Source organism: Callithrix jacchus, chromosome 3, assembly GCF_049354715.1.
Source record: "Callithrix jacchus isolate 240 chromosome 3, calJac240_pri, whole genome shotgun sequence".
Taxonomy (NCBI): domain Eukaryota; kingdom Metazoa; phylum Chordata; class Mammalia; order Primates; family Cebidae; genus Callithrix; species Callithrix jacchus.
Genome location: NC_133504.1, coordinates 39,234,087 through 39,258,763, shown reverse-complemented (window position 1 = coordinate 39,258,763; position 24,677 = coordinate 39,234,087). Strand labels below are relative to the sequence as shown.

The 24,677-nt window shown below is 34.6% G+C and overlaps 1 protein-coding gene across 4 annotated transcripts in view; it reads left to right on the top strand.

Annotated features, from left to right (window-relative positions):
• Positions 1–20,719, top strand: part of GLRB (glycine receptor beta) — an 88,023-nt gene extending 67,304 nt beyond the window's left edge. For all 4 annotated transcript variants that reach the window (XM_035292805.3, XM_054252853.2, XM_078366362.1 and 1 more), the window contains 3 exons: positions 1,658–1,810; positions 11,388–11,680; positions 19,867–20,719. In XM_035292805.3, the coding sequence (XP_035148696.1) occupies positions 1,658–1,810; positions 11,388–11,680; positions 19,867–20,163 (743 nt within the window). In that variant the 3' untranslated portion in view covers positions 20,164–20,719. The remainder of the gene's footprint in view (positions 1–1,657; positions 1,811–11,387; positions 11,681–19,866) is intronic.
• Positions 20,720–24,677: the final 3,958 nt, after the last annotated feature.

The window sequence follows — 24,677 nt, the reverse complement described above, 5'->3', positions numbered from 1 at the left end:
ATTGCACAGCATTGTTAGTTAGAAACATATGTTCTTATTTGTCCAGCAGGGAGTTAAGGTGAATGGTGGGGAAAGAAAAGAAAGGGAGATTTTTTATTGTTATGTTTTTTACATCTTTTTAAAACCTGTGAATGACTTGATAGAGTGCCTAGTTTTAATGAAATCAAATGGTAAAAAAGAAACACAAATTTCTTGTCTTTAATAAAACGTAGAATCATTTGGCATAATTAGAATTTATTTCCATTAAAAGCAACTATTTTTGTTACATATTAGCTCTACTGTCTGTGTAACCTCTCAGAGAAGGCAGTGATTCTAAATCTCATTGGGAAAGGAAAAGATTCTAACCTATTTGTTGAGGATATAAATAACTTCTTGTATTCCATGTTTATAAAAGTCCTATTCTGTACAAATACTGCTGTAGGTGCTATTAATATGTAGATTATTCTTGTATTAGATATAAGCATATTCTTTTCAATTAAGAAGATCAGGTAAATACTATTTTTAAACTATAAAATAGGAAAAAGTAATATTTTCCCATAATTGTTTCATTTATTTATTGTTCATTTATTTGTTTCACCATTTAAAAAAAATTGTATAGAGTTTAACCAGAAAACAATTAGAGATATTTTAACTTTTTGCTAGTTATTCATAATCTTACATTTGTTAAATGGTAAATGACATTCTTACCTAAATTAAGCACTTTTGGCATTAAATATTATATTTAAATAGCTAAATGAAAGGACCAAATATTTAAGAAATAATCTCGAACATCTGGAAATGCCTTTTCTATTTGAATGCAGTACTGTGAGCATATTCGTGTTACCATTTTCTTTCTCAAGGCAGCAAAGGGTATTATGAGGCTGCCCATAATTTATTATTAATTTGGGGGACTAGTTGTTGTAATGGCCACTTTAGAATTAGACTAAATCAGTTGTTGCATTTGTCTTGGCATATGAAAATCAAAGATTTCTTTTGTTTGTTTTTTCATTTTTTTTTTTCAATTTGAGTACCTTTGAGAGCCTGAAGTAGAGGTGGGGAGAAAATTGAGAGGAATATCAGATGTTTGCACAATATACATCTTTTACGTATATGGATTGAAAACACTGATTTTGTATACTTGCTAATGTTTACTTCCAATGCCTTCTTATTTGTAAGGTTTTATCTTGTATGAGAGTTATTGTAGACTTCCATCCATCCTAGATAAGAAGTGGTACATGTGGCTGAAAAATTATACTGGTAATGTGTAGTCCCGGAGTGTTTCTTTTTAGACTTGTTCTACTTTGATTTACTACTGCCTATATGACTCCTTTAGATCATTGCCCTGAGAGTACCCACGGGTAAGGAAAAGTTCAACTCTATTGCCAGTTCTCTGAACAATGGCCTAAAAGGCTAGACACTGACACAGTGGAGCAGCATGTGGGATCTATTTCTCAATGTCATAATGAAGTTGTGAAAGGTCAACTGAAACTGGTTTCATATAATGTCACCCTTTTAGATCACATAAATTATATATCTGTAAAGAAAAACTTTTTTAGAGGCATTTAGTCTGTGAAATTGCCTCAAATAGAAGTGACTTACCATTTCCAAGTCTGTCATTGATGTTTGCTATTCTGTGTGGGTGAGAACCTCATGCCTTGAATGTGTTTGCTTCTAAAAGGCTACTACACATGTGTGGAAGTCATCTTCACCCTGAGGAGGCAGGTCGGCTTTTACATGATGGGGGTCTATGCCCCAACCCTGCTCATTGTGGTTCTCTCCTGGCTTTCCTTCTGGATCAACCCAGACGCGAGTGCTGCCAGAGTGCCCCTGGGTAAGGTGTTCCATGCTTTTTTTTTGTCACATTAAGAACAGCTTATATCTTTCTCTAACTTATCATATAATCAACCACTTTGAAACAATGAGTTTTAGAATTTTTAACAACCAATTTCAGTGTTTAAAGACTTTCTTCAAAACTCGATATTGAACTAGATTTTCTCAATGTTTATGTACTCTATAATTAAGCTAAGTTTCTCTTTTCATGTCCTTGGGGTATTGTAAGCAGTTAATCTATTTTTCTGTCATGAAATAATTATTTATAAGTGATTTTCACAGATAACTATGTCTAAAACCTTCAGTAGTGCCAAACTTAAAAATGAATAACTATGTTGAAGGAAATCTTTCTAAAAAACGGTATGTATTATCACATATGCTTAGCCAGGGAATAGTAATATTTTTTTTTCAAATTAAGAAAAATTATGTAGCCATCATTTTCCCAACCACTGGTTATTGTGTGCTATATCACAGGGGCGACTAATTAGGGTGAGGGCTGGTTGGCTCTCCTTTGGGGCCCTTGCTCTCCAGTTTATTTTCAATGCTGTGACATAGAAATACCACCAGCCAGTTGGCCAGGCATGGTGGCTCATGCCTGTAATCCCAGCACTTTTGGAGGCCGAGGTGGGTAGATCACAAGGTCAAGAGATGGAGACCATCCTGGCCAACATGGTGAAACCCTGTCTTTGCTAAAAAATACAAAAATGAGCTGAGCATGGTGGTGCATGCCTGTAGTCCTAGCTACTCAGGAGGCTGAGTCAGGAGAACCCCGGAAGCTGAGGTTGCAGTGAGCTGAGATCGTGCCACTGCACTCCAGCCTGGCGCCTGGTAACAGAGCCAGATTCTGTCTCAGAAAAAAGAAAAAAAAAAAAAAAAAAGAAATATCACCAGCCAGTCTTTTGAAAATTGTGTCTGTTTGATGACTAAAAAGCCTTTGCTTAAGGAAATAAGCAAGAGCCCTTCCTATGGATAAAATGAACAAACTTCAAAATATGTACATTGAGTCAACAAATTTTGATTGCTTGGAGTGTTTCCAATTTTTTCTATTACTGTGTGTCTGTGTATTTTCTGAATATCACCTGTTACTCACACAGGGAGACTGTGATATGTCTCACCTCCTCAGTGAGTTTGTGGTTGCTACATTTCAATTTTCTTCCATTGGAGAGGCCTTGTGCAAATTTCCCTCCTGACTTATTGGAGGAATTAAATGAAATACAGATCTTAAAGAGTTAGAAACTAGGAAAGAAGCCGTGAAAATGGCAATGGCATATGAATAAGAAATGTTTTCTTACACCTAATAGAAATCACACAGAATAAATCTACAACCAAAAGTGAGGGAAACTTCGTCATGAATAAAAATTAACTACACATTATCTTTACTGGGAAAATAACCAATAAACCTGAATTTAAATTCTTAGACTTGTCAAACATATATATTTCTCTCAAATAATTGTTTTTTTGTTGTTGTTTGTTAGAAATTCCTTATGTTCATGCAGTGATATAAATGTCAGGCTTTCAAGAGTGCTTTGGAGACATCCCAATTTCTGACATATCCTTTAAGGATTTTTCATCTCCATTCACTGCAGAACTTCTGATACCAGGTTCCTGAGCTATGACTCAATATCCAGGAGACCTGTCATGTGGAGAAGTGTTCAATGGCTGAAAGTCAATCTCTAGAGTTAACCTGTGTTTGAAAGCCAGTTCTGTATTCACTAGCTGTGACAAGTTGGATAACTGATTTAACTTCTTTAAAAATATCTCTGCTGAAATATCATCAGGGATGATAAAAATACCTGAGAAGCTCCAGAATATTAAGAAAATGAGTGAAAGCCTGTATTTCACATTTGGGAGTTAATAATGTGCTACATTTTTGTATTGCTTTATAGTGTGCAAAGCACTTCTACATATTTTGATTTCTTCAGCAAGTATTTGTTTTGTGCTATGTGCTAGGCAATATTCAAGAAGTTGGGGATGTAGTTAACAAAATAAACAGTTAATAAGTAGTTAATAAAGTACATTAAAAACACAGCTTCAATGAGTATATATGTTATTGGGAAGAAACAGGCACCAAATAAATATAATATATCATATGTAAGATAGTGATGTAGGATAGTAAGTTTGGAGGTAGCAAACTGCATGTTAGAAAGGCCTCAGTGAGAGGGTGATACCAGATAGAGGAATGAAGGAAGTGAAGAAATGAGTCATTTCTAGGACAAAGTGGGCCAGACAGTGATCATCCTGGCTGCATTCCTGAGGCAGGAGCATGCTTGGATGTTGGGGAAACAGGGAAGGCAGTGTGGCTGGAGCAGAGCAAGTCAAAGGGAGAGTGGTGGGAAAGGAGATCAGAAAGATAACAGTGATGAGGGGTGGTCTACGTAGCATCAGCTAAGGCATGCTGATGATTTTGTTTTGTTTTGTTTGAGACAAAGTCTCCCCCTGCCACCCAAGCTGGAGTGCACTGGCCCAATCTTGGCTCACTGCTACCTCCACCCGCCATATTCAAGCAATTCTTCTGCCTCAGCCTCCTGAATAGCTAGGATTACAGGCACCCACCACCATGTTCGGCTAATTTTTGTATTTTTAGTGGAGGCAGGGTTTCACCATGTTGGCCAGACTGGTCTCGAACTCCTCCTGAACTCAAACAATCCACCCATCTTGGCCTCCCAAAGTGCTGGGATTACAGGTGTGGGCCACCATGCCCAGCCAATTTTGGTTTTTATTCGGTGTGAAATAGAAAGTCCCTAAAGGTGTTTACACGTGATCTGACTTAAATTTTAAACAGATCTCTTTGCCTAATTTCTTGAGGACAGAATTACATGGGGCAAGGGTAGAAACAGGGAAAGTAATTAGGAGGCAATTGCAATAGTTCAGGTAAATAATCATGGTTTGGGCTAGTGAGTAGTAGTGCAGGTGTTGATAAATATTTGATGATGAGGTCGCACACGGTGGCTCACGCCTGTAATCCCAGCACTTTGGGAGGCCAACTGGGTAAATCAGCTGAGGTCAGGAGTTGGAGACCAGCCTGGCCAACATGGTGAAACCCTGTCTATATTAAAAATACAAAAATGAGCTGGGTGTGTTGGTGGGCACCTGTAATCCAGTTACTCAGGAGGCTGAGGCAGGAGAATTGCTTGAACCTGGAATGCAGAAGTTGCAGTGAGCTGAGTTTGTATCACTACAGTCCAGCCTGGGCACAACAGAGTGAGACTGTCTCAAAAAAAAAAATTGATGATGGATGGTAGTGAAGGTTGAGATAAAAGGTATTTGTAGGTATGCCTAATGGGAGACTAAAGAAAGCAGAGTCAGGGTTGACGTCAAGATTATTTTGGATGAAAAACTAGAAAAATGAAATTGACATGAGCCAAGATGGGAAAATGTACAAGTAAATACAATGGGTTTGAGAAGATAGGCAGGCCAGGAGCTTTGCTTTAGACATGTTAAGGTTACAATGTCACTTAGGAGGAGACATCAGACAGGCAGTTGGATATTCAAGTCTGGGTTTACTTGGAAATTTTAGAACTGGAGTAGGAATTTAAATTTTGTCAAAATGTACATGGTTTTCAGTCTCTGGTTGGAATCACAGGGGCGTGAGTGTAAGCAGAGAAATCTACTTCTAAGAGGGACTGAGAGAATGAGGAAAAACCAGTATAGTGTGGTTTCCTAAAAGTCCAGCAGAGACAGTATTTCTAGGTCAAGAAAGTGATCAACAAACTGCTCATAGATCACTGACTTACTTTTAGAGCTAAAAATTACCATTAGGTTAAAGGAGCTGGGAAGATCATTGGAGTCTATGACATGGACAGTTTCTTTGAAGTGAGAAGAAGAAAGTCTGATTGGAGTGGCTTCAAGAAAGAAGATGAGGGGAGGAATTGGAGATATCTAGTATAAATAACTCACTGGAGGTTGTTAGCTATAAAAAGAAGAAGGATGGGAAAATAGCTAGGGTAAGAATAAAAGTCAAGACAGTTTTTTCATTTTTTAAAGGTAGATAAATTCATAGTATGTTTAGTTTATTTTTGATGAAGGACAGCCAGTAGTGAAGAAAACATTGAGATGGAAAAAGTGCAGGAGCAGTGACCTTGAGAAAGGAAGTGGGGATGAGATCCAGGAAATGGAGATACTGCTCTTCACTAGGAGCAAAATGTGTTTGTCCCAAAGATAAGCAAACTCCTACAAAAGGCCAAAGAGTAGATATTTGAGGTTTCTGCACCATATAGTTGCTGTCACTCCATTAAACTCTGCTGTTGTATGTTCTATGGTGAAGTAGCCACAGACAATATATAACTGAACAAGTATGGATGTGTTCTAACAAAACCTTATTTATAAAACAGATGGGTCAAATTGGCCTACCGGTCATACTTTGCTGATCCCTGGTCCATTGTATCAGAAAAGAAGGCAGAGTATATGGGCACAGACGGTGATAGATGGGTAAATATTTCAACACTTGTGTGGGCCAATGTAATTCACCTCTTATTTGGTGAATTATACCAATTGATTTCTAGATGTTAGATGAGTTGTGAATTACTAGAACAAAAAGTGTTCATAGCACTCCCTTTTCCTTTTGATGTCAGGCTGTAGTAATAATGTCCCATCTTTCATTCCTGACATGATTAAATTGTGATTTTCTGTTTATTTTCTTGATCACTAAAGCTAAGGGCTTTTTTTTAAACGGGTAATTTCAAAGGACCACTTTTATCTCATTAATTTTCTCTATTTGTTTATTTTCCTTTTTATTGATTTTAACTATAATTATTATTTCCTTTCTACTTACTTTGTATTTAATTTGATCTCTTTGTGAATGCTTAAAGTAGGACTCAGATAATTGGTTTTAGATTTTTCTTCTTTTCTAACATGGACATTTATAGTTGTAAATTTTTCTGTAAGCATTGCTTTAACTTCAGTACACAAATTTTGGTGTACTGTATTTTGATTTTTCAGTTGAAATATTTGGTAACTTATCTTGTGATTTCTTCTTTGCCCCATGGATTCTTTAGAAGTGTATTTAGAGTTTTTCTGGAATTCTTTAGAAATGTATTCAGAGTTTTTCTGGAATTCTTTAGAAGTGTATTTAGAGTTTTTCTGGGTACCTGAATATGATTGCTTTCTAATTTAATTCAGTTTTTGCAGGATAATATACTCCCTTATGTCAATTCTTTTATGTTTGTTGAGGTTCTTTTTTAAACAGTCCAGTCTAGCATATACCTCCTCGTAACCACCCCATGTGCACTTGCAGTGTGTGTTAATCATTGTTTGCTGTTGTGTCCTGTGAGTATCATTACAGTCAAGTTGGTTAGTAGCTCTATTGAAATCTTTTATCTCTTTTGTCTAGTTATTGTTATTGTGAGAGGTGTTAAGATCTTCAGTCATAATTATGGAATTATCCTGCAGGTATTTGGAAGGTCTGTTATTAGACACAAAATTATAATTTTATTTGAAAAGAAAAGGAAATAATACTGACTCAGACTAAATTTCAGGATATCCAGTTAATATAGCTGTTTTGATTCTGCATATCTTTCCTTACTCTACTATTTTCCCCCTACATTTTCTCAAAGGATTAAATAAATAAGTTTACCAATCTCTTTCTGTTATGGCCTGTAGTTTTTATTTTCTAGAAGCTAGCAGACAACATAGAGCATAAAGTAATTACTTTAAATTGCCCTAGATTTATTTTGCTTTCTAAAAAAATTAGTTTTGTATTCTACTTTCATTTTCACCCACTCTTTTTGTGATTGGCTTTCCCCATTGTTAACAAGCATCAAAAATTCCTTGGCAAATTTTAGGTGATGACTTTCGTCTTAAGCTATTTCTCCAAGTATGGTGGTAATTATGCACGGAACTATTGAAGCAATGTTTGTAATACTCTTAACTAAGTAAACTATACTATATATTTTCCTGTTACATAAAATACTGTAGTTGCTTCCCTTTACAATACATTTTTTTAACAAATAACTTTCAATTGTAAATATAAAAAGATGAATACTTTGGGTCAAAGTTCCCTTTTAGTATTCTTCCACTAAAAAATACGAAATAACAATATGCTAATAGAATTTATTAATAGTAGTACTTTTAAGTGAATTTTCATTTTATTAATAACTTCATATGTACAAATCTGGTGTTTACCACAGTATGAGATAAATGATTTGGGGCTGAGACAGGCGTTGGCATGCGTGCACTTGAATTGCTCCTTGACCTGCTCTGTTGGTTCATGGCATTGGTTATTAATATCAAATGCCATACTGTTTCTGCCTTCCATTTCTTTACTTTTCCTTTTGTAAATTCTCTATTCCTTTCTTTTTTTATCTCTTTTCTTTCCTTATCTTTTCTTCTTTTTGCTTTTTCTAGTTTTCAATTTTCTCTCTGCCTTCCATTTCTTTTGTTTTCCTTCGTTAACTCTCTTTTCCTTTCTTCTTTCTCTCTTTTCTTTCCTTATCTCTTCTTTTTCTAGTTTTTAATTTTTCTTTTTACCATTATGTTGCTAGTACATATGCTGTTTGGGAATTATTTTGCAGATTCTTCTTGTGTGATTGACTGGACAAGAAATCTGTGGACATTCCATAGACAATCATAGAGGTTACTGCACATATCTTGAATAATTGAGATGATTTTATCATTATACAATTCTATCTACATGTTTATGAGCTAAATCACTTCTACCATGAATTGTTTATGGAAGATTTTGTTCAATTCAGTCTCCTTATACAGCTTATTTATTAATAATTTAATTTAATTCAATTAATCATTTGCTGGCTTTAACTGTTCCTAGATGAAGACTCTACATGTAATTGTTAAGGGTCAGTATCAATTTCATGATATTTTGCCTGATTCAAAATCTAGGTTTGATTTATTTTTACACTATACAGGAAATAGTCTGACAAATAAAGACTATATAATTTAAATGTATTTTAGAAGTATTAAACCAAAAAGTCCTAGAATTTATTGAAAAGGAGCTTGGGGATTATTTATTAAGAATGTAATATTAACACTGTAAAAATCCACACTTTAATGGGTGATGGCTTTGCATTTCTTTCTGTTTATAATTTATTAAAATTTAGATAATTTCACTATGTACCATTTAACAATGAAGTAATTCTATTTGAAGGCTATATTACGATATTGCTAAAATATTTTTCCAAAGTAGCATTATTTGCTCACATTTCTAATTTTTGGACAGAAAATGCTAATAGGTGGGTTCTATTATAATATGATTTCTCAAAGATAAAGCACATAGTAAGTGTTCACATTCTTCTCCTTAACTTATTTCATTTTTATTTTTATATCTCTGAAACGATAAAAGTCTTGGATTCACTCCCGTTGTTTCTAACTGAATGTATGGAATTATGAATACTCCCCTTTTTCCCTCCAAAATCTGTAAATATTCTGTCACATCTTTTAAAGATAATCCCTTCATCTGTTCCTTTAATCAGTCTCCCTTTTCTGACACGAAAGCATCTTTACCTCACAAAGTCCTCTCTTTTCAGACGTCTATCTGAATGATATTGGCTAATCTTTTCAAAAAGTTCTTTCAGATTCCCAGGTGCACTGTGCTGTGTCACGATCAACGGTTCTTTGTTTCCTAGTCTTTACCTAATCTTTCAGTGTTTTACTGACAAAGTCATCTTTTCTATAGGTCCCTCCCATCTTCTTATGGAAACTCTTCCAGCCCTCCTGTTCATAACTTTGTCTCAATTTCTTTCCTTCTTCCTTGAATCAGTAACTCTTTTCAAATGTTTTCTTGAAAATTATTTCACATCTATCATATCATAACCTAGGCTTTTGTTTCCTTATACTTTGTTTCCCCAACTACGATTTTTCTTTCTCAGTCTATTTTGTATATCCACACCAAAGTAATGCTACTTAAACATTCTTTAGATAATGTAATTTCTCTTTTCTTTATTTCAAATTTCTGAATGTTCTCTACCAAACATGGTATAAAAAACCATTACAGAATTCTGAAGGCCTTCTATAATCTGACATTATTCTATATTTAATCATAAAGTTTCTAATGTATCAGGATAAATATTCAGGTATATAACTAAGCTTACTAAAACTTAGTATCTTCTAGGTTATTGATCAGTATGAAATGCTATGGAAGCACAGATGGTAGTGTCAAAATAGTTCAACTCAAGTTAAGCCAGACTTGTTTTTGATTGGTAGTTTGACTCATAAAATTTGAAAAAGAATAGAAAAATTGACTTAGAATGATGATTTGCCAAATTAATTCCCATGGCTATAACCAACTAATAAGGTCTTGGATTTTTATGTTGCTTTCCATTGCCGGGCTAGAAAACATTAAGACCTACATTAACTTTTAAAATACAGTTCTATCAACTAGTTCTTAGTTTTCCTTAGGGCCAAGGATAATTACACTAAAAGTAAACTAGGAACTTATCAAGTTGTTATATACTGAATATTGTTTTCATCTGCAGAAGTTATATTTTCTTAAAGAATTTCTTTCTAATAGAGAGCATCTTAAGTTCTTGAACGCAAAAAAAAAAAAACCTTGAAACTCTTCAGAAGCATTTGAAATGATGCAATTGATATAATAGATTTTTCAATGTTTAACTTATTATTAATACTAATACAGTGCTTACAATTTCATGGGAAGGGAAAGGAGAGCCAAGTACACATTTAATTATTAATGGTGATATATACATTAATTCTCATAAGTGGCCAAATCTAAGAAGAAAAAAATTACTCAACCCAGTATGTGAGATGGACTCACAGAGCAAAGTCAGATCTGTTTTCTACTTCAAGAAAAGTGAGTCTCCCTTGACACTGAATGAGGTTCTTTTTCTGACACAGCATGTTCCTGGTAGCCCATGCTGACAGGATATTTCATCATCTCCTCTCCTGAAATATGAAGGAATGGAAAAAGAGAAAAAGGGTAATGCAAGGGAGAGTGGCAAATGGGAAGAGAAAGGCAGCAATAGATTATTACAGTGCTTTGGAGTCTGACAATTACTTCGGTTACATTAGTATATGATGTGTTAGCTTTCAATGAAGGGTTACTATTACATGAAACAGAACTTTATTCTTTTCTTTGAAAAGCTGGAATCATGTTTTCACTGAACACAAATATTTCCTAGTGTGTCTTCTCTATTAGGTTTTTTTATTATGAATCTTATCAGAAAATTGCTTTATATGTTCTGATTTAGTTGCTCTTGGAGACAAAACTCAGCTGTATAACTGAAATCTTTCTAAAACAAAGCTGAAAAATAAAATATGTGATCTGTCTAATAAGAGAGTTCTGTGGCTTCCTGAGAGATACTATACTATACAATAATTTCAGACATCTTTAATATTGAAAACAGCTCTAAATTATATTTTTATACCCTGGTTTAAATCTCTATTGATTTTTTTTAAATCCTAAGTATTTACAAAATCCTTAACTGCAGTCAATAATCCTTACATAAAAGGCATGTACCTGTAATTTCTTCTATTCTTTGAGCTTTAAGGGGACCTGACAAATTGTTCATGGTTCACTGGAAGTTACTGGAGATCGATTTAGTCAGAGGGATGACTGCAGAACATCTCATAGGGATAAAAAACAATTTTCACTCCTCTTTCCGTTTCTGTAGGTATCTTCTCAGTCCTCAGCTTGGCCTCTGAGTGCACAACGCTTGCTGCTGAGCTTCCCAAAGTTTCCTACGTGAAGGCTCTTGATGTGTGGCTCATTGCTTGCCTTCTCTTTGGATTTGCTTCCCTGGTGGAGTATGCTGTTGTCCAAGTGATGCTGAACAACCCCAAAAGGGTTGAAGCAGAAAAAGCCAGAATTGCTAAGGCTGAGCAAGCAGATGGAAAAGGTGGAAATGTGGCTAAAAAGAATACTGTCAATGGAACAGGGACTCCTGTTCATATTAGCACTTTGCAGGTAAGGGTAAAATTATCCAATTAAATTGTTTCCCCCAACCTCTTTGTAGTGTCAAGAGAGATACCTTTGTGTATGTGACAAGTTTGGATGGAATTGGCATTTGCTTTTCTCTCACAGATGAAAAGGAACTGAGCACAGCACACTTTTTGGGAAATGTGTACATTTAAGTCAAAAACCACTTAAGGAAATATTAATGCCTTATTAAATTTTTGGAGGACTTTTCACTGAGTTTAAGGACACAATTCGGCCGGGCGTGGTGGCTCAAGCCTGTAATCCCAGCACTTTGGGAGGCCGAGGCGGATGGATCACGAGGTCGACAGATAGAGACCATCTTGGTCAACATGGTGAAACCCCGTCTCTACTAAAATTACAAAAAATTAGCTGGGCACGGTGGTGCGTGCCTGTAATCCCAGCTGCTCGGGAGGCTGAGGCAGGAGAATTGCCTGAACCCAGGAGGCGGAGATTGCGGTGAGCGGAGATCGCGCCATTGCACTCCAGCCCAGGTAATAAGAGCGAAACTCCGTCTCAAAAAAAAAAAAAAAAAAAAAAAAAAAGGATACAATTCTGCTTTGACGGTCACCATTGAATATGGAGACCTTGCTGGAGCACAGACCTTCCCATTGTTTCTCATTCAATAGATCTCAGTGAAAGACCAGAGGACTGTGGGGCATCACTGATCATCTGCCTTACATAAAAGGGCTTGGAGAAGCTCACGCTCATGAGTAAATCACTCACCATTTCCCCCATCAAGTTAGCCTCACATGGAACACGTCAGGCAGGCTATTTGTTTATTGGATGTCTGGCTCAGGGAAATGATGCCCAAAGTGAGGAATCTGTCCCGCTCAGCAGTGAGTGGCAGGAGAAGGAATATTTGAGATTTTACCCCATTCCCCATTACTCTGCCTTGTCAATTGATTATGGGCAATTGATTATAGTCAATCGACTAGTGGGCAGTGATAAATCTTGAAGCACCAGGCTGTGTAAAGGATTAAAGTTAGCTGTTCATTTACCCCAAAGTGGCCCTCATTGATGACCCCTGGATGAGTGGACCAGTCAACCAGAAGACCATTTCCATTGAGCTAAGAGCAGTAAATTCCACAGAAGACCAATAGGTCCATTCTATCCTGCAACCTTGAAAATCTTACCTTGCATGCTTCTCCTCTGGCCCCACAATTACTCATCAATTTGTTAATGACAACTACTCCCCTTACCTAGAACGCTAGAGTATACCACATGTTTTTAGATGCAGAAGCAAAGGAACCATGCTTATATGGTGCTGCCTGTGGCCATTAAAAAATATTTAAGTCAATTGTACCCATTTTCTGAGCCTAAAGCCCAGACCCTCTGCAAATACTTAGCTGAAGCCTTCAGGGAGGCTTCTCGAAGCCTTATAAATCCTTTATGCCTTTCATGAATAATATGGATAAAATTCTCATTAGTCTAGAGCTATCATGTCCTTAAAGATGTTGTCCTTAATGTATCTTTTTCATACTTCTACATCCAATGTTTCTGTATCATTGTACTTGAACTGAGCTTCTTGTAGACATCACATAGTTGGTGTTTGGTATTTAAACTGCTCTGCCATTCTCGTTTGAATTGTTATATTTTGATCATTTCCATTTAACGTAATTATTGATATATTGAGTTTACTCAATGTTTTATTTTTTGTTTTGTTTATTTTGCTGTTTGTTTCTCTATTTCCTTTTTCCTTTTTAATGTGGGTTACTTAAACATTTTTTTGAGAATTTCATTTTCAGCTTTCTGTGTTGTTTTTAAGTGTATCTCTTTAATTTTTTTACTTTCCCTTTGTATGAGAGTGTTTTGATTTCTCCTTCATTGCTGAAGGATATTTTCTCTAGATGTGTGATTGTGGGGTGACAATTCTATACGCATTTCTTTTAGCATCTAAAGAGTATTGTGTTCACTTCCTTCTGGCCTCCATGGCTTCGGATGGAAACTAGTTATTCTAATTGTTTCCCCTGTGGATAAAGTGTCACTTATCTCTGGATGCTTTCAAAAAGATTTTTTGTTTGGTCTTTTGGTCTGTAGTGATCAGAAGTTTGATTGTGACGTGTCTCTGTGTGAATTTCTTTGAGTTTATCTTGTTTGGGATTTTTTTTCAGCTTGTTGAAAATGTAGATGTATGTTTCTTGCCAAATTTGGAAAGCTTTTGGCTAGTATTCCTTTGTGTACTTTTTCTCACTTGCCTTCTCTCTTCTCTTTTCAAGACTCCAATAACACAAATGCTAAGTTCGTGATGCAGTTGTCTCTAGGTATCTGTAGGGGACTGGTTTTAGGACTCTTCTCAGATACCAAGGTCTGCAAATGCTCAAGTCCCTGCTATAAAATGTGAAACTTGGATATTTGTTATTTTTGCTTATGATTGCTTTGGCTACTAAGGCTCTTTTTCAGTTTTATATGAGATTTAGGATTGTTTTCTCTAATTCTGTGAAAAACAATATTGGTATTTTGATAGGAATTACACTTAATCTACAGACTGCTTTGATATTTTGATAGGAATTACACTGAATCTGCTTTGGGCAGTATGGTCATTTTCATGATATTGATTGTTCCAGCCCATGAGTATGGGATGTATTTCCATTTGTTTGTGTAAGGTTATTTTAATGTTTTTGCTGCTTTGTAAAAGGGATTGAGTTCTTAATTTGATTCTCAGCTTGGTCATTGTTGGTGCATAGCAGTACTGCTGATTTGTGTACATTGATTTTGTAACCAGAGATTTTACTGAATTCGTTTATCAAATCTAGGAGTCTTTTGGAGGAGTCTGGAGGGTTTTCTAGGTAAGCAGTCACATAATTGTTGAACAGCAATAGTCTGACTTCTTGTTTTCTGATTTGGACACCCTTTATTTCTTTCTCTTACCTGATTGCTCTAGCTAGGACTTCTTGAACAATGTCTTCTGTAATCTCCCAGTACACAGATTTTTTTCCCTCTGCCTTGTACGTTTTCCTGTTGATCTGATCTATGAGCTTTACAGTTTCCATTTGGTTTGTGTGTAGTTTTTTCATTTGTCCCAATCATGTTTATAATTGGTCACTGAATAATTTTTATCATGAGTGTTTTAATATCTTTCTCAGATTTCTCAGATTTCAAAAAGAACAATCAGTAGATGCCGATCCCTGTCATTGTCATTGACATCTGATTGTCTTTCTTGTCTTTTTGGTTGTATAGTTTGAGATTTTTCCCAGATTTTTGTATGAGGAGTGATTTTGTATTGAAAGTTGGACATTTTGATGATATGTTATGAGACTCTCAATCTTGTTTAATCCTTTGTTTCAGCTGGCTTTCTCTGATTCTGTTCTGTCAGGGGAAGGAAGGGTGCTGCCTCATTACTTCCAAGAATGTACAAGTCCTGGTTTCCCACTTGGTCAGGGTAGAGCTCCTTGTTACTGCTGGTTGAGATTGAGAGTCACCAGTCCCCATGTTGCCTCTACCAACACAGCAGCAAGGGTTGCCTTTATGACCAATTGGTGATGGTGAAAGTCCTGACCCTCCATGGCCTCTTATGACATCACCTCAGTGAGGAGGAGGAGGAGGAGCATCTTGTTACTGCTGGGTGTAGGTGTAAGTCCACACTCCCTACAGTTTCCACAGACACGTGGCAGGGATCAGGGCCTTGTTACTGGTCTATGATGATGGAAGTCCTGGATCACTACTTGACACTGCTTCAATGGGGATCAGGCTGTCTCATTACAGCCTCTTTAATGTCCAAGGCTTGGCACCCTCACCTCCTGGACGTTGCTGGCATGTGTGTTGAGATGGGGTGGGAGCACATATTTTCTGTAGTATTTGGCAACAATAGAAAGGTTAATGTCCAAAAGTGTTCTGGATAGCTGGGCTGTCCAGTTCTTTGTTCTCTGGCTAAACAGAGCAGGCTGTTAGTTATTTTTTTTTATTTATTTATTTATTTATTTATTTATTTATTTATTTATTTATTGTCTGCACCCATTGGCATTTATACTTGCTGGCTTCTTTAGCCCCAAATCTGGGATTATATGAGACAAAAGGGGAATGCAGGAACTCACCATTGTGTGGTTCCTTGGGTTCTGAGTTCCTGGGCTGATCTGCTTCCTCTTCTCTACCTTTCATGGTGTGTGTGTGTGTGTGTGTGTGTGTGTGTGTGTGTGTGTGTGTGTTCTAATATAATGTCCAGGATTTTTTACTGAACTTAGCAGGAGGAATAGAAAAGGTAAGTCTACTCTGTCTTCCTGGATGTAAAAGTCCTTTGTGCTTTCAAGACCCTCAGCATCCTCATCAGGCAGCACCCTGCGCCCTGCCTATCACATTCTAATAATTAAATAGATGTATCAATGGGCTACTTTTATCACTTTCATTAATGTGTTCCTACTCTGTCTACTGGGTCATTTCAGACTTACTGCAATCCTGCACCAGGAAAACACGTTTGGAGTAATTATGATTCCCTTTCCCAATATTTTGTTTTTGTCTCTGTTGCTACCCAGGTCTAAGAAGCCACATAATATCTGTAATAACTAAGGGATTGCTTAAGGCATGCTTTGGCATGACAAAGAACTGGTATTGGAAGCATACTGTTTGGGAGAAATTGTGCTTCCCCTTCCAAAGCATACAGTTATTTCTTCATGCCAGAAATGAAAGGAAGAATACCTGAGAGCCTAAAGGAAGTGTTCTTTACCTGATTGCTTGACTCTAGCTATCTACTCCCTATTTTTTACCACTTCCTCACATTTCCACCCCACCAACCCCTCTAACTTGACCTCTGGTTAGGAGATTTGGATACAGAAAGAAGGATATTCTATATAACAGGTGCTTGATTCCTAGTAATCCCTATGATCTGCTCCATTGGCTGGTATATTATAGGTCCTCAGTAACCACAGAAATTTTGTAGTAACAGAATACTAATGTGCAATGATCCTGATACCTTGATATATTCCACCAAGTGGGGTACTGATGGAAGGAGGCTAACTGGAACCAGCCTTCTAGAGCATTGTAGAATATATTCGAATTATTTGTGAATGTGAATACCCAGCATAAGAGTATCCATGAAATAGTAAACCCAATTTTGTTATTTTAAGTTTATCTTTCAAGCATTAAAATAATTACCCAATAAATAAAAGTTAAACACATGGAAGAACTTTTATATTTTAACTCTCTCTGTTTTAAGCTGCTCATAGAAACTCATTTGATTGAATTCTGAAACTGCTATGACATTTTGCTTCAAAAGGCAATGAGAGATTCATAGAGAGTTAAGAATTGACCCAAAATTTTAATTTTTAGAAATAAATGTAAATTACTCTTATTCTTTATGGGACAAAATGCACTTTACAGAGTAAACTTTGTACCCATAGACTATTTGTTTTCTGAGACAGGCTTCAAAATGATAATGAGTCTAAAAATAACTTACATCAAATGTGTAACTTGGTAAGTTCATAAGATTGTTACATATTGACATATAAAAGAAAATGTAAAAGTAGAAATTTATAAGTTTTGTGTTTTAAATTCAATAATTTTGCAATGAAAATGTAATTAAAGTTGTGGTTTCAAAATGCATTTGTTCTAATGTACTTTGCTTCTCTAGATGCAAACTTTTCCCAAATAATTTCAATGTTATTATTCAATAGAATAGCAATAATAATTAGTGGAAGCAATTTGGATTGTAGGAAATGTTTGAAGCTGATATATAAAATAATATTGTGCTTCTTAAGGAAAGGAATGATTTAAAAAGTAGAAAAAGATAAATGATAATTTCTAATGTTTACTATGAGTTTCTTAGAATTTGTGGCCTGAATACAAAAATATGTCACCATATGTATATAATTGACTAGAGGGTTTGTTTTCCCTGTAAAGGTAGTGCTTTTTCAGTCGTTCCAATAGCTTGGTTACTGTTGTTTGTTCATTCATGTATTCCTATTTTTATCCAACAAAACTGTTAAAAACCCACTCTTGTCAATGTCACCCTATTCCTAACACCTAGCATATGCCATACACAAAGGTTTTATCAATAAAAGACAAAGAATATGGTACCTAATTTATATAACATTAATTTTATATAAATTAAAAAATAAAAGCTGCTCTTAATACATAAAGGAGATTTTTCAATGGTAATGCTATATTTTAATGGACTTCAATTTAGTAAAACATATACAAATTATTCCCTCTGAACATATTTTATTTTCATCTGTAGAGGATACCATTAATACCATGAAATCATGCCTAAGTTTTCTGCTCAAGAAATATTACATAAAGTTATTTGCTTTTAAATTTATCTGGAATGAAACTTAAAAGAACCACAAAGAAAATCTTAGAGGCTAAAGTTGGAAGCATTAGGAAATTTTTAATAGCATCATTTTTTATTTTTGACAGTTTCATTATCACACTACCTCATTTTTGTTACCAGTAATTTTCAGAAGTGACAGAAGTTTATATGATGAAAGCAAATGAGACACAGATTCATAATAAGGAACAGTTGAGAGATTATTAATTGTTGGTTAATATAGCCAAATTCGCTTTTAAGAATGTGTGTTAAGTAGGGTTAGTGTCTTATTTATAAGCAGTTTATTTCATCTCTTTTCAAGTGATATTATAACTGTTTAAAATAGTATTTATAGTGTAAACTCTTTTGTACTTTCATGTATATATTTGATACAATAATAAGGTATAGGGAGTATTAACTGAGGAAGAAAATTTTCTTTGTGTAAAATCTGTGATGAATGGGGCAAGGAGATCAGCCAGCTACTTAATGAATCATGACCTATTTAAGAAGCCGTGAGTACTTCTCACTAGGGAACCTCACCTCTTCTTTATTCAGTTGTGTCATATTATTAAAAATTACTGCTGTAGTAGAGGTTCCGTCCACTCCACATGTGTAGCTTTACGTGTTCTTCAATACAAGAATCTTCAAATATATCTCCGAGAGTCATGTTAAAGCATTAAATGGCTAGAAATTTAATATAATCAATTTACAGCTTTTTTGGAATGCTTTGTAATGTTATGGCTTCAACACTGAAAAAAAAATATTCTCTTACTGACATGTTTACTATATTTAAGTAATCTCTGTGAATAAACATAATATTCTATATCTATAGTTTGAATAAACTGTATGTTTCAAATCTTAAAATACTTTAAATTGCTGGAAGAATTCATATGGTTATATAAATAAAATAGATTAGAAAATTTGAAAAATCTATTTGTAGCCTAGGTTACAATATATAAATGTGGCCATTCATTTAGTTATTTACACATATTAAAACCACACCTAAAATTAGGTAAAAATATTATTTGTAGCAAATGCATTTCTATAGTATATTCTAAATATATTTGGTTTTAAGCCATTAAGTCTATAGTCAGAGTCTAGAGCTTCTTTGTTTTGATAAGTAGGTTCAAAAGCATAGTGAGTATACCTAAAGCCTTTGGAATGAAGAATTCTAAAGGGAGAAAGTGTGATACCCAGAGAGTCCTTGATTTTAAAGCTTGCAGTTCAAATCTATGTCATAACTGATTATTTTATATATTATAGGGAATTAATTTCAATTTAACGATTCAGAAATTAGTAACTGAATAATAATCTCTGTAGTGTATGGTCTATCTGAAAAGTACAAAATTTCTTTGTATTCTCTGAGTGTGTTTGGTTAAGTTCAGCCAACAAGTTGCAAATGCCTATCACTAGTGAATATGGGTTCATGATAATTGTGACCATTTTATAGTTCTTGTTTGTGAATGTGGCTTAGAGACAGTCGGTCTTATTAGAGGGATTCTATTTGGAAAGAGGATCTACAGGCAAGTCAAAGATTAGAAATACCAGCACATTTTTGTAACCCATACATTGTAGAATATTGTCTCTGTCCTGGTTAAATATTGGAGCAAGGATGGATTTTTATTTATTAGTCTTACAACTGAGAATTTTCTTAAGCCTGGTAGCACCTGAAATCAATCTGAGCTTTGATTCCTTAGCTTAAAATAAACAATCAAAAGTCCATTGCATGACATTAGCCTTATTATTTAGGCAACATTTTAGAGCCCTAAGTGCTCAGGCAATCTGATGGTTTAATCAGATGACCATTCTCTCTGTCAGTTCTTTGTGACATAAGCAAATACCTCTTGTGGAAACTAGCAATTTAAAAAAATATCCTTTGAAGAGATATGTTTCATAAATAGAAAATATCTAAATACATGTCTTTAATATTTATTCTTAGGTTGGTGAGACCAGATGCAAAAAAGTTTGTACTTCTAAGTCTGATCTGAGATCTAATGACTTCAGCATTGTCGGAAGCTTACCAAGAGATTTTGAATTATCCAATTATGACTGCTATGGAAAACCCATTGAAGTTAACAATGGACTTGGGAAATCTCAGGCTAAGAACAACAAGAAGCCTCCCCCTGCGAAACCTGTTATTCCAACAGCAGCAAAGCGAATTGATCTTTATGCAAGAGCATTGTTTCCTTTCTGCTTCTTGTTCTTCAATGTTATATATTGGTCTATATATTTATGATAAATCTTTTCCATTTGTACAAAATAAAATTCCATTCCATTATGACCTACTCCATTAATAAATGCCAATCTGTGAGAACTTCTGAATTTTCATTGCAACATTGCATTTTGGATGCCATTTGATTGTAATAAAAACGTGGCACCTTAATTTTGAATGGCAGCATGATCATGTAATGTCTGTGCTCTAATGATGTATATATGTATAGTGAACATATTGCTTTAGAAATAAAAGAAGGACAAGCATACTACATAATATAATTCCAACAATTCTCTTCAGTTAGCGTAAACTGCAAATACTATGGATAATTCTGATAATCAAATGATATGCACGCTGAATCCTGCTATGGTCATCATTCTAATGTATGTAGTATTTCAAATTTCCTTCCTCTTAACTTTCAAAGAAAGCCATCTTATTCTTGTATAATTTTAGATGGTATTATCACAGATTTTAAAAAGTTGTATTACATATTGTTTAAACTTTGTAAGTAGAAATATATCAGTTATAATTATATGGGCTCTGTGGAGAAATAAAGTTCAGAAAATATTAATTTGTAAAACCAGCTCATTTTAAAGTGTGTTTGTGTTGTCAAAATATCAGATAGAAATACACAGTAAGCATTTTAAAATGAAGGTAAACCTATATTTATGTAAATACATACCGAATTCTGACAAAATAAAAAATTAAAGATAGCTTATTCATTAAATATTTAAGATAAACAAAACTCTATTTAATCCACCTTAAAACCTAATCATATTTTCATGGATTTCATTTGTTGGTGCATATTACACAAAACATTGTGCCTTAAAGAGAGTGATACATATTTTAAATTGGAATGCAGTAATAGATACACGATTTTACATCATTTTAAAGAAACCAAGAAGAAGTAAAAAGTTGAAAAAGAAATCCATAATTATTAAAGTATTTTCACTTTTTATTTTCTTAAAATGCTTGCATAGTTTAAGTAAAATTAAAAATGTTTTCTGAATTTATTTTTATATTTGAATATTTTGGGATTTGTTACAAATATTTAGAGATTAAGTAAATAACCTTTGTTTGTATTAGACTTCACTTCTACTTGTATTTTGTTTCTTGTTAAAAGTCTAGACCACTGAGATTTACTTACTTTGAACTTGTTCCAACCCAAAAGTAAGCACTAAGTCTCATTTTATGAGACCACCATTTCTTAATATCATATCCAGTGCACCTTTGTCTTTCTGCCATATATGAAATGGAACAGTCAGTAATTCACATAGGTAAACATAAGACTAAAGAAGTATATTTACATTATTCGGAGAGTTTTGTTGCAGCTACGAGTTTGTATGGCAGATTCGATAATAAAGTATTATTTATGCAAATTCCCATATGTAATTCAGTACTATTCAATTCATTGAATCCTTGAATTTTTAAGATTCTCACTGATTACATTCTCACTGATTACAATTACATGGGATGTAATTGAATCCTTTGTAGTCCTTCAGCACCCTCTAGTTGTAAAGGAGACATCCAAATAATTTTACAGTGCTATGAGTAACTCTGTCGATGGACTTAATATATTCTAAGACCCAGGGCAAGAGCTTTTTAATGGGACTGTGGTAAGAAAAAAAAAATGAATAGGATTTAAATCACTTAAAATGTTTACTTGTAATAATTACGTTTGCTTATAATCTGTTTTCTTTATTTTGGCAAGTTTCATTCATATTAGAAAATTTGATTTAGATATGAAGTTTTAAGTGGAAGATGTACCATATTGAAGACAGGTCTCATTATACAGAAATTTATTTGTGGAAAATAGTATAAATGAATTACTTTTCTGTAATATATTGTAGCCTCTTAGGATCAATTTTAATACACAAGTATATATAAATAGCTATCCCAGGATTAAGTGTGTATGGATAACTACAAATGGAACACTAGAAAAAGATTATAACAAAGAAGTACAATGAGTGTCCACTGACAGTTGGTGTGTAATTCTTCTCAAAGATTTCATCATGGAACTCCAGAGTAGTTCTGATCTGTGTAGTTTCAGTGTTACATATTTCTAGAAGATTTACAGAATATCCACCTGGAGAATCTGTGGATACCTCAAATTCAGTGTCTTTAAAGTAAAAATTATCATCTTCCCACAAGTCAGTAGGTTCTCACAAGTCAGATTTTTGATTTCTGTTAAAGCCATTGCTATTCCAGTCATTCATATTACATTTGTCTTCCTTTCTCACCTAGTCTGTCCCTTCAAGTACCAAGTACTATAAATTCTTCCTCTTATACCTGCCACCCCCTCTCCATTCTGGCTGACACCATCCTAATTCAGTTTCTCATTCTATTTAATCAGACTCTTAGAGCAGTCTACAATCTCACTTATTTTTGAACTGACTTTGTAATTTTTCTTTTTCAGTTACACAGGCAATACCTGAATGTGTTGATGTATTATAAAACAAACATGTATTTAGAGTCGGTACTTAAAGTTGCTGTTTTCCTTCAAACTATTCTGTCTCTTCCCCAGAGGTCATCATTGTTTTGTATCTATCCAGAACTCATTCTAGGCATTTTCAACATCTATCTAATTTTTATATATGAAAGAGAATGTAACATTAAGATATTACCTAAATGGAATGTTATCTTATGTAGGGGTTTGCAATATTTAAATTTTAATATGCCCTAGAGTTTTTTCTAGGTGAGGACATATTAGATGTTCATAAATTGAGCATCTGCTATTAGTCCATACAATGAATGTGTCTTAATTTATTTTTAAGTATAAACTTTGTTTGTTTTTCCTCCAAATGTAAAATAGTGTTGCAATAAATATCGTTGTGCCCAAATGCATATATTTCCATGTGGCAGATGCCAAAAGCAGAGTTGCTATATTGAAAGATAAGTATATACTAAATTCTGATAGGTTCTGTCATTTTCTCGCCAAAGAACTGCTAATGTAGATTTTCACCATGTTATGCCAAATTCTTACAGTATTACTTAGTCTATTTTATGTTGTGGATACAGACATTCCCTTCCTTTCTCCTTCCTCCCCTCCCCTCCCCTCCCCTCCCCTTCCCTTCCCTTCCCTTCAGATGGAGTCTCGTTCTGTCACCCAGGCTGGATGGAGTGCAGTGGTGCCATATCGGCCCACTGCAACCTTCACCTCCTGGGTTCAAGCGATTCTCCTGCCTCAGCCTCCCGAGTAGTTGGGATTACTGGCATCCACCAACATGCCCAGCTAATTTTTGTGTTTTTAGGAAAGACAGCGTTTCACCATGTTGGCCAGGCTGACCTCAAACTCCTGACCTCATGATCTGCCCCCTCGGCCTCCCAAAGTGCTGGGATTACAGGTGTAAGCCACCATGCCTGGCCACATTACTTTCCTTTTTTAAAAAAAAAAAAAAAACTCTTTTGACATTGTTTCAGACTTTCCAAAATATCGAAAATTATATTATGAAGAATTTTTGGGTACCCTTCACTTAGATTCCCCAAATGTAAATACTTCTCATACTTGCTTTATTTTTCTTCCTCTACTGTTCATGCATGAGATACTTTATTTTGACACATTTAAAGTTGCAGAGAGGATGTTTCATTGTGAATGTTTCCTAAAATACAAGAACGTTTTCTTTCGTGACCATAGTAGAACAAGGTATCAATACCAGGAAATTACATTGATAAAATGCTAGAATCCGGAGAACTAATTCAAATTTCCCAATTGTTCCACTATTGTTGGTTGTTGTTCACAATTCATTGCAGGATCATGTTTAATTGTCTGACACTAATTTCTGTAAAATAGAGCTGTGATGCTGGCATTCTGCTCAAACATCTTTATTGTCTTGCTTTGTCACAAGAACTAAGTAAAAAATCCTCTCTCATATGAAATTATTCCTATTAAATGTTAAGCTTATCTTTGCAGATGTTTCTCATACAACTGCTCTTCTCATATCCTAAACTCCACTCAAACTGATTTTGACCATTTTATATCACAGTTAGTAGTGACTGGAGTACCAGCCAGTTCCTTTCCTTTGAAGTAAGTTGTTAATTTGACGTTTCACTATTCCTTTCAAGTGGACCAGGCTTGGATGTTAAGTGTCTTCAAGTAATTATTTGAAATAATACGTATTTATTCAACACTAGATATTTTTACACTTTTATTGACACATAATATATGTAAATCTTTTAAGGGCACATGATAATTTGATACATTTTCACATAATCAAATCAGGATAATTAGAGTATTCATCACCTTAAATACTTTTTTATGTTAAGAACATTAGAATTGTTTTCTTTAGCTATTTTGAAATACAAAATAGATTAATGTTAACTCTAGGCACCCTATTGATCTATTGAATACCAGATCTTATTTCTTCCAACTGTATGTTTGTTTCCATTAATTAACCTCTCTGCATCCTCTCCTCCCTACCACCCTTCCTGTTTTCTGGTAACCAGCAATCTACTCTCCCTTTTCATGATATCCACTATTTTAGCTCCTACATACAAGTGAAAATATGTAATTATTTTTCATCTTATGGTTTCATCTCTAG